General features: G+C 48.7%; 1 protein-coding gene across 1 annotated transcript in view; it reads left to right on the forward strand.

Annotated features, from left to right (window-relative positions):
* Positions 1-4,790: 4,790 nt before the first annotated feature.
* The window catches only part of TNN (tenascin N), a 59,711-nt gene continuing 51,203 nt past the window's right edge, over positions 4,791-13,298 (forward strand). The window contains exons 1-4 of the mRNA XM_069546121.1: positions 4,791-5,196; positions 6,640-7,014; positions 8,224-8,487; positions 12,864-13,049. Coding sequence (XP_069402222.1) covers positions 4,791-5,196; positions 6,640-7,014; positions 8,224-8,487; positions 12,864-13,049 — 1,231 coding nt within the window. The remainder of the gene's footprint in view (positions 5,197-6,639; positions 7,015-8,223; positions 8,488-12,863; positions 13,050-13,298) is intronic.

Raw genomic sequence — 13,298 nt, forward strand, 5'->3', positions numbered from 1 at the left:
ATTAACCAACTGTCTAAATCAGCTGACGACAAGAAATGTCTCACTGACCATTCCATTACCTCTGCAAGCTGTTGGGTCCAGTTCCTGGAATGGAATAAGTGATCAGAAGAGGTGTGCTATTACTATTATCAATAATACATGCTTTGGATAATATTAATAGAAAGAGCCAAGTTGGAGTGAGTGTGGCAAAGGGGTAACATGAAGAAGAGCTTTCCTTTGGGGCTGGTCTGCTTAGTTCCCAATGGCGGCACAATCTTTGGATACAACATATAGGACATTTGTTCAGAGGAGGGGATTGCATAGAAATAGTATATACTGAACTCATCCGTTATTTGTATCAGAATGTCCATAATGAAGAACAAGCAGAGGCTTGCAATCAGATACACTAAATGAGAATCCTGTCTGTGTTGCCTACTAGTTGAGCAGCTCCTGGTAAGTGAGCTTACTTTCAACACCTGGTTCTTCACCCAGGGTAAGGAGAATAACACCAATCTTACATGAGGAATAATGCATCTGGTCAATGCCTCGCACGTAGCAGCAACTTGACAAATAACATTTACTGTTGTAATGTTATTATTTTTTAAAGAACAGTTCTGCCAGGGTCCTTCAGCATTTATTTCCTCCACTTTCTGATACGAAATAAATGGTGACTATTAAGAATTAAAGATTTTACACAGTATTAGAATTTGGCTTAATGGCTAGGGAGTTTCCTTTTTTTCTGCGCAGAAGTAGTCTGCCCAGATTAATTCTTTTGATGGTGTTCTGCTGATTTCAACTACTGCTGTGGAGGAGAGGCAGCATCAGATGAGGACACGGGGGGATTTCTAGGATTCTAGCAGCTTCCCGAGTGGCTCAGGGCTTCCCTGGTGGCTCAGACAGTAAAGAATCTGCCTGCAATGTGGGAGACCTGGGTTCGATCCCTAGATCGGGAAGATCCCCTGGAGAAGGAAATGGCAACCCACTCCAGTATTCTTGCCTGGAGAATCCCAGGGACAGAGAAGCCTGGCGGGCCACAGTCCATGGGGTCATAAAGAGTTGGAGACGACTGAGTGACTAACACTTTCACTTTCACTAGCAGTATTCTAGTTCTTTTAAATAATTTTTTTAATTGACAACAATATTAAATTAGTTTCAGATGTACGATGTAGTAATTTTATATTTCATAGGTTACACCTCATATGAAGTTATAAAATAGTGACTATACTTCCTCTGCTGTACATTATATCCTTGTAACAATTATTTTATACCTAGTAGTTGCTGCTGCTGCTGCTGCTAAGTCGCTTCAGTCGTGTCCGACTCTGTGCGACCCCACAGACTGCAGCCCACCAGGCTCCTCCATCCATGGGAGTTTCCAGGCAAGAGTACTGGAGTGATACCTAGTAGTGTGTACCTCTTAATCCACTTCACTTCATTTGCCTCTCCCCCACCTCATTCCTCTTTGATAACCACTAATTTTCTCTCTCTATCTGTGAGTCTGTTTCTCTTTTATTTATTCATTTATTTTTAGGATTCCACATATTAGTGAAAACGTATTTTTCTCTGTTTGACATTTCATGAAGCCTAATATCTCCCATGTCCACAGTATTCTAGTTGTTAATTTGGATGGTGGTTTCATGACTGTTGCCTTTAAAACAGTTCATTGTGTGTGTGTGTTCAGTCACTAACTCATGTCTGACTCTTTGCAACCACAAGGACTGTAGCCTGTCAGGCTCCTCCATCCACGGGATTCTCCAGGCAAGAATACTGGAGTGGGTTGCCATTTCCTCCTCCAGGAGATCCTCGCAAGCCAGGGATCAAACCTGGGTCTCCTGTGTCTCCAGCGTTGGCAGGTAGATTCTTTACCACTGAGCCACTGGGAAGCCCTTAACAGTTCATTAGAACTATTCAATTTATGTTGTATATTCTTTTCAGTATCACCCTTCCCCAAAAAAGATATGAGAAAAAAGGATATCATACTGAGTAGCTGATTAAAAATAAAACCTCAAAATAATTATTGAGGCCTTACTATGTGCTTGGCAGGGCTTTCAGGTGGCTCATGGGGTAAAGAATCCCCTTGCTACTGAGGAGATGTGGGTTCAGTCTCTAGGTCTAGAAGGTCCCCTGGAGGAGGGAATGGCAACCCACTCCAGTATTCTTGCCTGGGAAACCCTATGGACAGGGGAACCTGGTAGACTATAGTCCATAGTGATAGCTTATGGTGAATGATGTCGGATTCATGATCTCCAAAGAAGATTTAGCTTCGGGACCAGGGACCAGGCTTGATCACGCAAGAGCTTTTGTGTAGCAGAGTTTTATTAAAGTATAACAAGGGACAGAGAAAGCTTCTGACATAGACATCAGAAGGGGGACAGAGAGTGCCCCACTTGCTAGTCTTAGCAAGTGAGTTATATACTTTTTAACTGGTTATTACAATAAATCAAAAGAATGTCTCAAGGTTGTAAAGGTCTTACTAGACCCACTCCCACAATATACGTTTTAAGATGACAGGATTAGCCAGAAGGTTCTCAAGAAGGAGACACATGTCCTCAAGCAGGATACATTGTTATATACGGAATTTAAGGGAAAACATATCCTTGAGCAAGATGAGTTGTTTTGTTGTGTAATCATCAGTTCTACGCTTAAAGAAAAAAAAGTTTGTCCTTTTCTCCTCCTTGAGAACTCCAGACCCCTTTCTCCTCCTTGGGGACCCCCAGACTTCTTTTCAGCCTACCTGGGAATTGACTCAGTAGGGTCACGAAGAGTCAGACACAGCTGAAGTGACTGAGCAGGCACACATGTGCCTGGCATGGTGCTAAGTGCCTTCCACATACAATGCAGTCAAGCAGCCACTGCTATTCCCACTTAACAACTGAGGAGGTTAAAGCTCAGCTGGTGATGGACAGGGAAGTCTGGCGTGCTGCAGTCCATAGGGTCGCAAAGAGTCAGACGTGACTGAGCGACTGAACTGAACTCGCAGGGATAAACACCTGGGACCCGCTCCATTTGTCTTTTCAGTACATAGGAGCCGCCTCGCACATGGAGACCCTGAGCTTGCCTGGGACATAGCCACCGGGAGAGGACTAGGATTCCTGACTTCTCCGGTCTCTAGTACAAATGCTTGTGAGTCTTGAGTTGGTCACAGGAGTCCATCGTTAGGAGGCAGCTCTGCACATGGGTTTCTGGATGACAGCTTGACTGAGAGATGCACTGGTTGGTGACTGAGTACCTGTGAGTCAACGTGAGGTGCAAACCAGGTCCCTGGCATCTGCCCTGACTCGGCTTGTTAGTGATCAAGAATGTGCCATCCCAGATGGGGGCCAGGGGCCCTAGGAGAGATGGGGTCCTCCTGCACACAGTTGGTGCCAGAGGTCTACACCTTCTGTGGGCGGCAGGGGTGGTGGAACCTAACAGCCAGCTCTGGTCCAGGTGGCCTGACTTACTAATCACCTGAGCACCAAAGGAGTTGGAGGCTGACTGAACCCCTCAGCATGTGGGGCTCTGTACTCCTGTCTTGAGGGTGGTCCCCTAGAGGACTTGGCTCTGGGTCCTGGCCTTAAAAGGCTTAGTCTTGTGTGGACACAGGTTGCATCCAAGAGTAATTACAAGACAAGAATCACTACTAAGAGATGCTCAGAGGGACCCATACACTGCTCTGACTGTTCAGCAGCTGCTGCTGCTGCTGCTAAGTCGCTTCAGTCATGTCCAACTCTATGTGACCCCATAGACGGCAGCCCACCAGGCTCCCCTGTCCCTAGGATTCTGCAGGCAAGAACACTGGAGTGGGTTGCCATTTCCTTCTCCAATGCATGAAAGTGAAAAGGGAAAGTGAAGTTGCTCAGTCGTGTCTGACTCTTCTTGACCCCATGGGGCTGCAGCCTACCAGGCTCCTCTGTCCATGGGATTTTCCAGGCAAGAGTGCTGGAGTGGGGTGCCATTGCCTTCTCCAATGTTCAGCAGAAGGAGAGCTAATTTCCGGCTGAGGTGAGGGAGGGGGTGTGAGAGAAGACTTTGTGGGGAAGTTATTTTTGATTAGAAATTCTGCTCTTTTGCTCGCTTGTGGGCAGAGCTGGTGAGTGGGACACTGGCCTGGAGGGCTGAGAACAGGTTCTGCCCTTTCTGGCCGTGGTACCCAGGTCAACACATCTGTCCCATGAGCCTCTGCCTCCTCGTCTTCATGAGGCAGCACGATGTCGTGGTACCAGAACAGACTCTGGTGTAAGATTTCTTGGGTTCACATTCTGCCACTCTCAGCCATGTGTGCCTGTGGGCAAGTCATTTGAGGTAGCTGTGCCTCAGTTTCCCTGTCTCTAAAATGGGGATAACCATATATTCCATGAAGGGTTGTTGTGACGACTGAATGAAATAATAAATGTAGAATGTTTAGAATAGTGCCTGGCACACAACTTGTGTCCCACGTACAGCTACAATTGTTAGTGTTGTCAGGATTGATTAGGGTGAGCAAAGCTTGGCACAAAGTATGCCCTGACTTCAAGAAGTTGTTCTTGTTATTATTATAGTGCAGGTGAAATACAGAATTAGAAATGAAGAGGAGGGCCTCTCAGGGAGTAGGAACAGTGTTAGCAAAGCAGGAGGCAGGAATGTGCAATGTGTGAAGAAGGAACAAAAAAAGTAATCTAATTCAAGCCCTCAGGAGATAGAGGATGAAAATTTTTTGCTGGTTTCTCAGCTTCCCGTGGACCCTTAGAATCCATTAAAAAGGCCAGTTTCCATCAGCAGATGTCCCTGGCTTTCTTTTGCATGTTCTTCTGGATGCAGGCTTCCAGGAGCATTGGTTCCCCGTCTCCCCAAGGATGGGTCTCCAGGGGAGGTTCTGCTTCCCCCTGGTGCTCCTGCTGGGCTCTGTGCTCTTGGCGACCTCGGCCCCAGCCACTCTTGAGTCTTCTGGATGCAGCGAGAAGGAGCAACAGGTTACCGTCAGCCACACCTACAAGATTGACGTGCCCAAGTCTGCCGTCGTCCAGGTGGAGGCTGACCCACAGCCCCTTCGTGGTGATGGAACCTCGCTCCTGGCCCCAGAGGAGACCGAGGAACAGAATATCGTCTTCAGGCACAACATCCGCCTGCAGACGCCACAGAAGGACTGTGAGCTGGCAGGCAGCTTGTGGGACCTCCTGGCCCGGGTGAAGAAGCTGGAGGAGGAGATGGCGGAGGTGAAGGAGAGGTGCAGTGCCCAGCGCTGCTGCCCAGGAGCAGCTGGTGAGTGTACCACCTGGTATCCAGTCAACAAACTCTGAATGAGCACCGCCGGGTGTTCTACCAGGCTCGTGAGCACCCTGCCTCTCACTCTGGGTTTTCTCTAAGGGAGATGTTATCACTGGTACTAGCTCTAGGGGTTATCTTCAAGCCTGAGCAGGGAGGGACCAGCAACTCTTAAAGTCTGGACTCTTGGGTCAGTGCTTTCAGAAGAGACTGCTTCTGGGTGCAGTTTTACCTGTAGATCCGATCTCTATTTCCCTTCATAAGGGGAAGCGACAGGTTGGAGAGGAAAGAAGACTGATGGCTTGGAGCTAGACAGGTTTGGGTACAAATCTCAGTTCTCGGTACAAACCTCCATTCTTTAGTGTGTGACTTTGGGCAAATTCCTCATGTCCTCAACTGTCTGTTGAGGAGAGTTCTATCAGCTAGTCTAGTTCTGAGAACTAGAGACGATGTACAGAAGATTTCTTGGCCCATTATTCAGCAAACTGTCCTTTTGTTAGTAATAAAGTACTACAATTTGACTTTACAAACAGTGAGAACTTCCATCACCACATTTTTTTTTTCAAGATAAACTGCTCATATTATTTTCCAGAGAATAATAATCAGTGATACTTCGGCATACATTTTAATGCTAGAAGAAATTGCTACCATTAAGAGCGCCTCCTATAGGCCAGACGCAGAACTAGACACGGAGGACGGGGCGGGCGAATAAAATGGCAATAAAAGAGCGTTAAATTGTCCCTGAGCAGCCCGAACGTCAAAAGTTTTTACGAAGGAAAGAGGATGTTCTGGGAATCAGGAGCTGGGGCTGGTGAGCAGACCAGGACTGCCCCACCCTCCAACTACCTCTTGCTGTCTGGAATTAGAGAAGGGAGCCTGGTTAATTAACCCTTCTCCCATCCCATAATGAGACTGGGCTGTTTCATAGATTCTGTAGGTCCACCTTTCAGGCTTCAACTACAGCTCATTTCCTAAGGACGCAGACTTGCTAGGTCCAGCTCCTCCAATCAAGACAAACTCCCACCCTGCCTAACTCTCTCCTGCCCATCCCAGGAGCCCTGCCCCTTAGTATAACCTGGCCCACTGATACCCAGGTTGGAGCATTTAAGGCACTTTCATAGAAAAGTACTAAATAATTAGCATCTTTTACAGGGTGGTGGTGGGGGGACCAAGTGAAGTCACAGGAGCACTTGGGATGCAAAGGGAAAGGCTAGGGTGGTCTCTGTGACTTTTCAGGCATAAAGTATAGATTTTGCAGGTTCGAGTCTGGCCCATGGTGGAGAGGGCAGGCTCCTAGTCTTCCCTATAGACCCCACCCTCCTCTACAGAAGGAGTCTTGCAGAATCCTGAAATCATCTGCTCTCAGGGTTCTCAGGGATGGAGAGTCCCTATTCACAAGCCCTCCAGCCTCCGCTGACTGTTCCCCTCTCTCTTGGGCAGGTCTGAGCCGCCACTGTAGTGGCCACGGGACCTTCTCCCTGGACACGTGCAGCTGCCACTGCGAGCATGGCTGGGAGGGCGCCGACTGCGAGTGGCTCGCCTGCCCCGGTGCCTGCAGCGGCCACGGGCGCTGCGTGGACGGCCGCTGCGTGTGCGAGCCGCCCTATGTGGGCGCCGACTGTGCCTACCCCGCCTGCCCTGAGAACTGCAGCGGTCATGGCACATGCGTGCGTGGTGTCTGCCAGTGCCATGAGGACTTCACGTCGGAGGACTGCAGCGAGAAGCGCTGCCCCGGCGACTGCAGCGGCCACGGCTTCTGTGACACGGGCGAGTGTTACTGCGAGGAGGGCTTCACCGGCCTGGACTGCGCCCAGGGTGAGAGTGGAGATGTGCCTGGGCCTGCCTTTCTTCTGACCCGGCTGCCATGGTCCAGGCACCCTTTAACCATCAGTTTACATTTTGTCCTAAGTAGGGCACTTCACCTTTATTTAGTCTACTCCAGAATCCCCTGGAGAGCATGTGAAAATAGATTCCTGGGTGCCTCTCAGAGGTTCTGATTCAGCAGGTCTGAGGTACGGCCCCAAGAACTTGCATTTCTAACAAATTCCAAGGTGATGCTGATACCACTGGTTTGAGGACTAGTAGTCTTAGGTGATCTAATGTGTATGTGTGTGTGTGTGTGTGTGTGTGTGTGTGTGTGTGTGTGTGTGTAGGTGTTACTGAATGAAGTCTTGTAGACCCTGCTCAGGCCTTGGCCCTGCTAAGGCTCTCTGCCTGGCTGGGGGAGGGTTGCGGTTCTAGCTGCCAATAACAAAACTTAAGCCGAGATCCCTACAGCACAAGCTTTATTCAGTGGTCGAAGAATGGAGAAGCCAGAACTAAGTGCACAGATCAACTTCTGGCCCACCTAGCAAGAGAGATTCAATTTTAAAGAGTAAAAACAAAGGAAGGAGGAGTGAGGTTAATGATGGGGAGCCGTGTACATTAGTCTGCCTGCGAAGGAGCAGTGCTTTTTCAAAGGAGTGGGGTGCCACTCTCTTTTTATCATTGTTTTGACTCCTAATGTCCCAATCAAGGCTGCTGGTAGGCATGTACTTTAATATGCCACTATAGAAATTCAGGGTAGAGTAAGACTCAGGGTCTGTTGGAGGTCATATTCACCATCTTGGTCCCAGCTGGTTCTCTCTCCCTCTCTCTATCTCGCTCTCTCTCTTTTTTTTTGTAGCTTTCTTTCTCATCTCTGGACTGTTTAAAGATTAATGTTAACTTCTGCTAAAGGCATAGGTTGGATGATTTTGAACTAAGACTTGGAGCATCACTGGCAACATAGGGGGTCGATATTAACTTCTAACTAGATAATAACTTCTGGGGGTCCACTGTGGTGCCTTATGCAGGCTGTGTATCCTCCACACCCACCATCATAGTGTTAAGCAGTGGATTGGCCAAAAAGTTCATTTGGGATTTTCCATATACTATGATTTGTCCAACCCAATATAAAGTAGGTGCTCAAGGAATACGTTTTGGCTGTGGATCCCCACCCCTGTTCCCTCACTGTCTCTACCCCTGTTCCTATTCTGTGTGCAGTGGTCGCCCCCCAGGGACTGCAGCTGCTCAAGAGCACCGAGGATTCCCTGCTGGTGAGCTGGGAGCCCTCCAGCCAGGTAGACCACTACCTCCTCAGCTACTACCCACTGGGGAAGGAGCTCTCTGTGAAGCAGATCAAAGTGCCCAAGGAGCAGCACAGCTACGAGATCCTTGGTTTGCTGCCTGGAACCAAGTACATCGTGAGCCTGCGCAATGTGAAGAAAGAGATTTCCAGCAGCCCGCAGCATCTACTGGCCACCACAGGTGAGGAAGCAGCCAGGTTTCCCAGGAGAGGTCCTGCTCTATACATCTTCCATCGTCCCCAGAAGTACCCTTCTACTACTCAGGCCATTACTCTGGATTGGAGTTTGTAAAATACAGCTGTAGCAATCCTAGGTTCTGAAGAAAAGTCTCCATTCTTATTCCCCTCTCTCTGCTCCTCCAAGCCAGTGATGGAGCCTGCTGGATTGGGAATTACAGGCTCTTCTCCATTCCCTGAGATTATTATTCATCAGTTGCTCAGTTGAGTCTGACTCTTAGCAACCCCATGGACTGCAGCAGACCAGGCTTCCCTGTCCTTCACCATCTACCAGAGTTTGTTCAAGTTCATGTCCATTGACTCAATGATGCCATCCAACCATCTCATCCTCTGTCATCCTCTTCTCCTCCTGCCCTCAATCTTTCCCAATGTCAGGGTCTTTCCAGTGAGTCAGCTTTCCATATCAGGTGGCCAGAGTATTGGAGCTTCAGCTTCAGCATCAGCCCTTCCAACAAATATTCAGGGTTGATTTCCTTTAGGATTAACTGTCTTGATCTCATTGCTGTCCAAGGGACTCTCAAGAGTTTTCTTTGGTTGCCCTGGCACTCATGTACAAGCAACCATGGAGGACACCTGCATCCTCATGCCTTCAATGAGCCTCTGAACAAGGTCAAGTTGGTATGATTGGGGGTCTGCTGAAGCCACCTGTATCAGTTAGATTCATCTCAGCAGGAAAGAGAGGGAACAAACGGGGCAGCTTAGAAAGTTTAGTGAAGAGGTTATTTATAAAGGTATAGATAGGGTTTGGATGATGAAATACTCCAGGGCTGGTGTCAGTGGAGATCTACCCCAGTCTGAAGGGGCAGGGGATGGAAGTTGGTACTGGGACCCAGAAAGAGCTTTAGGAGATGGCTGCCTGATGAAGTGCCTTTGGTAGAGGAACACAGGCAGTCCACTGTGTCCTCATCAGGAGGCAGTGAAGGGGAACAGTTGCCCAAACTCTCTCTCCTGCCCTCTGGTCTTCTGGTGACTCTCACTGGCTGCACATGACCGGAAATCAGAGGGCCAGGGAACCCAGCTAATACATTTCATAGAGGTCATAATCTGGGATACAGAACAGGAAGGTAGATGGATCTGGAGGGACAGAATCTCTAGGGCACCACTAAATGCTACCAAGATGTTTGGAAGGACAGACATACTGCTTATTCTTTAGAAATTATTCATTCCTATGAAACCCTAGGATCTTCAAGTGTTCAGAGAAACCTAGTTGTTTGAGTGATTCAAATTCATTCCTTTTCTCAGCATACTTTATTGAACATTTACTTGAACATTTATTTGAACATTGCCAGGCACTGTCTTGGGCTTCCCTTGTGGCTCAACTGGTAACGAATCTGCCTGCAACGTGGGAGACCTGGGTTTGATCCCTGGTTTGGGAAGATCCCCTGGAGAAGGAAAAGGCTACCCACTCTAGAATTCTGGCCTGGAGAATTCCATAGATTCTAGGGTCCATAGTCCATGGGGTTGCAAAGAGTTAGACGTGACTGAGTGACTTTAAAAAAATAAAAAGGCACTGTTCTAGGTGTGATAAAAATGAGCTGCCTCCATTTTCCCCTAAACTCTGAAGGAAAGTCCAGGGAGATCCAGGTGGATGGGCCTTTGGAATGCAATATCTTTGCAGAAATATCTGGCTGCCTGTCCATTTTGGTGGTAAGAATGGAGAAGGGTAGGGGTAGCTCAGTGTTTGAAAGAGCGTGAAGGACTTATCCTCTTTGGGAGGACAGTTTGTGATTGCCATCGTCAATGCCCTCTAGCCGAAGACCTCTCAGAACACCCCTGTAGTTGAACAAGTTGGGTTTATTCATTGTTGCCTCACGGGAGCGCATACAATGGCAGACCACAGGTGTCTCTGGAAGACAGTGCTTGAGGGGTCTGGTGTAGGATATGGACTTGTGTCAGATGATCTGAGAAAACGGTTAGGGAAGCAGGGATTTACTTTCGATTGCCTACTGTCATGAACTGGGGATAATTCTGTGATTGGTATCTTAGTGAATCTTATCTAGAAAGAGGGCAGACTAGAGGGAGACTAAAGCTGTCATTGGTTTTTTTTTTTAAAAAAAGGGAGGGGGAATAGTCACTCATATTAGTCAGAAGGGAGGATGTTTAGTCATTTTTGTGATTTGGACAATGTTCGGTTCATGTTTGGCCTGTGTGCAGACATGATCTTGGAATGGTCTTGTTTCATCTTAATTTGTCTGCTGCTGATGTCCTGTGAAATTGTATTTCTTTATTTAGGCTACTCCCAGTCTTGGTTGTGGCACTAAGGATCTTTGTTGTGGCATGCATGTGGGATCTAGTTTCCTGACAAGGGATGAAACCTGGGCCCCTGCATTGGGAGCACAGAGTTTTACCCACTGAACCACCAGGGAAGTCCCTGTGAAATTGTGTGTGTTCAATGGGAGAACACAGAGGCCCACCTGCGAGAGTCAAGCCAGCGCCCTGCTGTTGGGCTGCTTTTCTCTTTCTGTTTTTGTCTGACTGCCCCTGTCTTCAGCCAGGACAGTGCCCACAGTCTCTCAATGAAGAGCAGAGACATCAGTTCTGAAAGTCTTAGCAACTACTCCCGGTTTCTTGCCCTGGGGACTTGTAAAATCCTGCAAAGACGACTGCAAAGTCGTCTAATCCAATTCAAGTGAAACCCTTTCTGGTTTGTTCCTCTGGGGAACCTCAGCCTGAGAGACACTTATCCCCATGCTCACCTTGAGCTCTTTCATGAAGTTCCTGGTTTTTCGCTTGTGAGCCATGTGGTACCCCTTCTGTAACCCTTGGGTCATTTTCATTATTCACCTCTTGACCTGTTGTTCCCTCAAGGAACTGCCATCCTTGGGGAAGAACCTGGAGGCTGGCAGGTGAAAGGCAGAGGGAGTGCTTCAGGGAAAAGGCTCCGAGAAGCTCTTTATCCATAACAGAGAGATTCAGAAACATTCAGAGCCACAGGCCTTGAGATTTCGCCCCTTGACCAATACACAAATTCTCTGTTCTGTGTCCTTGACAAAGGGTCAGTCAGCCTGGTGGGAACACCTTCAGAACCAAGGCATGGGAGGCGAGGAGAGGGGCGAGGCTGAGAGTCTAGGGCTTGTCTTTCCTGTTCCAAACTTCAGGCCAGGTGACACTGGCCTGGGAGGTGACCATTGGAATTCAAAGCACTCCCAGGGACCCAGACCCCACTCTACCACCAGCACCCGAAAGTCCTTCCCACAGAGCCACGCCAGCAATCCGTTCCTTGGTAACAGGCATCATATTTTCATTTTCTCCTGAGTGGACGGGTGAACATTTAGCCATTAATACTTCATGTGGCACTGGTATGGTTTAGTTGCTCAGTCGTGTCCACCTCTTGCAACCCCATGAACTGTAACCTGCTTAGTTCCTCTGTCCATGGAATTTCCCAAGCAAGAATACTGGAGTGGGTGTCCCATTTCCTTCTCCAGGGGATCTTTCCGACCCAGGGATTGAACTCTAGTCTCCTGCATTGCATTGGAGAAGGAAATGGCCATCCACTCCGTATTCTTGCCTGGAAAATCCCATGGACAGAGGAGCCTGATGGGCTACAGTCCATTCGGTTGCAAAGAGTCGGACACGACTTTAATGACTGAACTCCTGCATTGCAGGTGGATTCTTTACTGACTGAGCCAGCAGGGCATGAAGAACTATGCAGTTACTTTCTTCCCTCACAGGATCAATAGGTAGAGCAGCTGAGGATATCAGGTATCTGGGAGAGGTGCTAAAATCTGGTAGAAGGTGCAGGAAGAATCCTTCAAAGGACCAAGTTAAAATTCTTCCATTTTACAGTTTTGCCTAGGGGTAAATCTTACAGGAGAATTTGAGAGAAAGGGAAGCAACTGTAATTTGGGAGACTGAGGAAGGAGCTGGTTGTATTACCAGTGTTGCATTCCAGGAAATTTGAAATATATTTCCCAAACTCCACATGGCCTTGAGAGTCTTGTCATGAGGCTGTGTCTCTGAAGAGCTAAAGAGTGAATGTTTGGTTCAGAGCTGTGTGACTGCCCCCCAACGCCGAGTGTGTTGACAGCTGGCCTCGGAGTTGAGGTTCAGGGCTTGGCCATGGCAACGTTGATGGGGAGGGTTGCTTGGCATCTGATGGGCTGGGATAGGGAAGAAGTTTTCCTGGAAGACAGTCTGTCCTCCATGGACAGTGTGAAAACCAACAGTTACGTGTTAGGACACATTTTAAGGACATGTCCTGGGGCTGCAGCCTGCATTCAGAGTGTCAAGAATGGGAGCTGACCTGGTAGCCAACAGCCTGTTGCAGACGGGGCCCCTGGTCTTCACCGCTTTCTCTTGCCCTCCCTGACCCCTGCATTAGATCTTGCTGTGCCTGGCACTGCCTGGGTGACGGATGAGACAGAGAACTCCCTTGATGTGGAATGGGAGAACCCCCTGACCGAGGTGGACTACTACAAGTTGCAGTATGGCCCCCTGACAGGGCAAGAGGTGGCCGAGGTCACCGTGCCCAAGAGCGGTGACCCCAAGAGCCGATATGACATCACGGGTAAGAGCCAGCACTGGGGAGGCGAGATGCTTGGTGTGGATGCTGAGGTGGGGACTGTGTGAGCAGGGGGGACCAGCAGCTACAGGGCTCAGCTGTGCACAGAGGATTCTGAGGCCTTGAGAATCACCTGAACCCTGACTCCAGGAGCTCACAGAGGTCAGCCCACTCTGAGGGGCCTGAAGACTCTGCTCCAGCATCCCAGGGCTGATTCCAAGATCTTGGAGCACCTGGGTAGCAGATTACACGTCT

The sequence above is a fragment of the Ovis canadensis genome, chromosome 12 (assembly GCF_042477335.2).
Source record: "Ovis canadensis isolate MfBH-ARS-UI-01 breed Bighorn chromosome 12, ARS-UI_OviCan_v2, whole genome shotgun sequence".
Taxonomy (NCBI): Eukaryota; Metazoa; Chordata; class Mammalia; order Artiodactyla; family Bovidae; genus Ovis; species Ovis canadensis.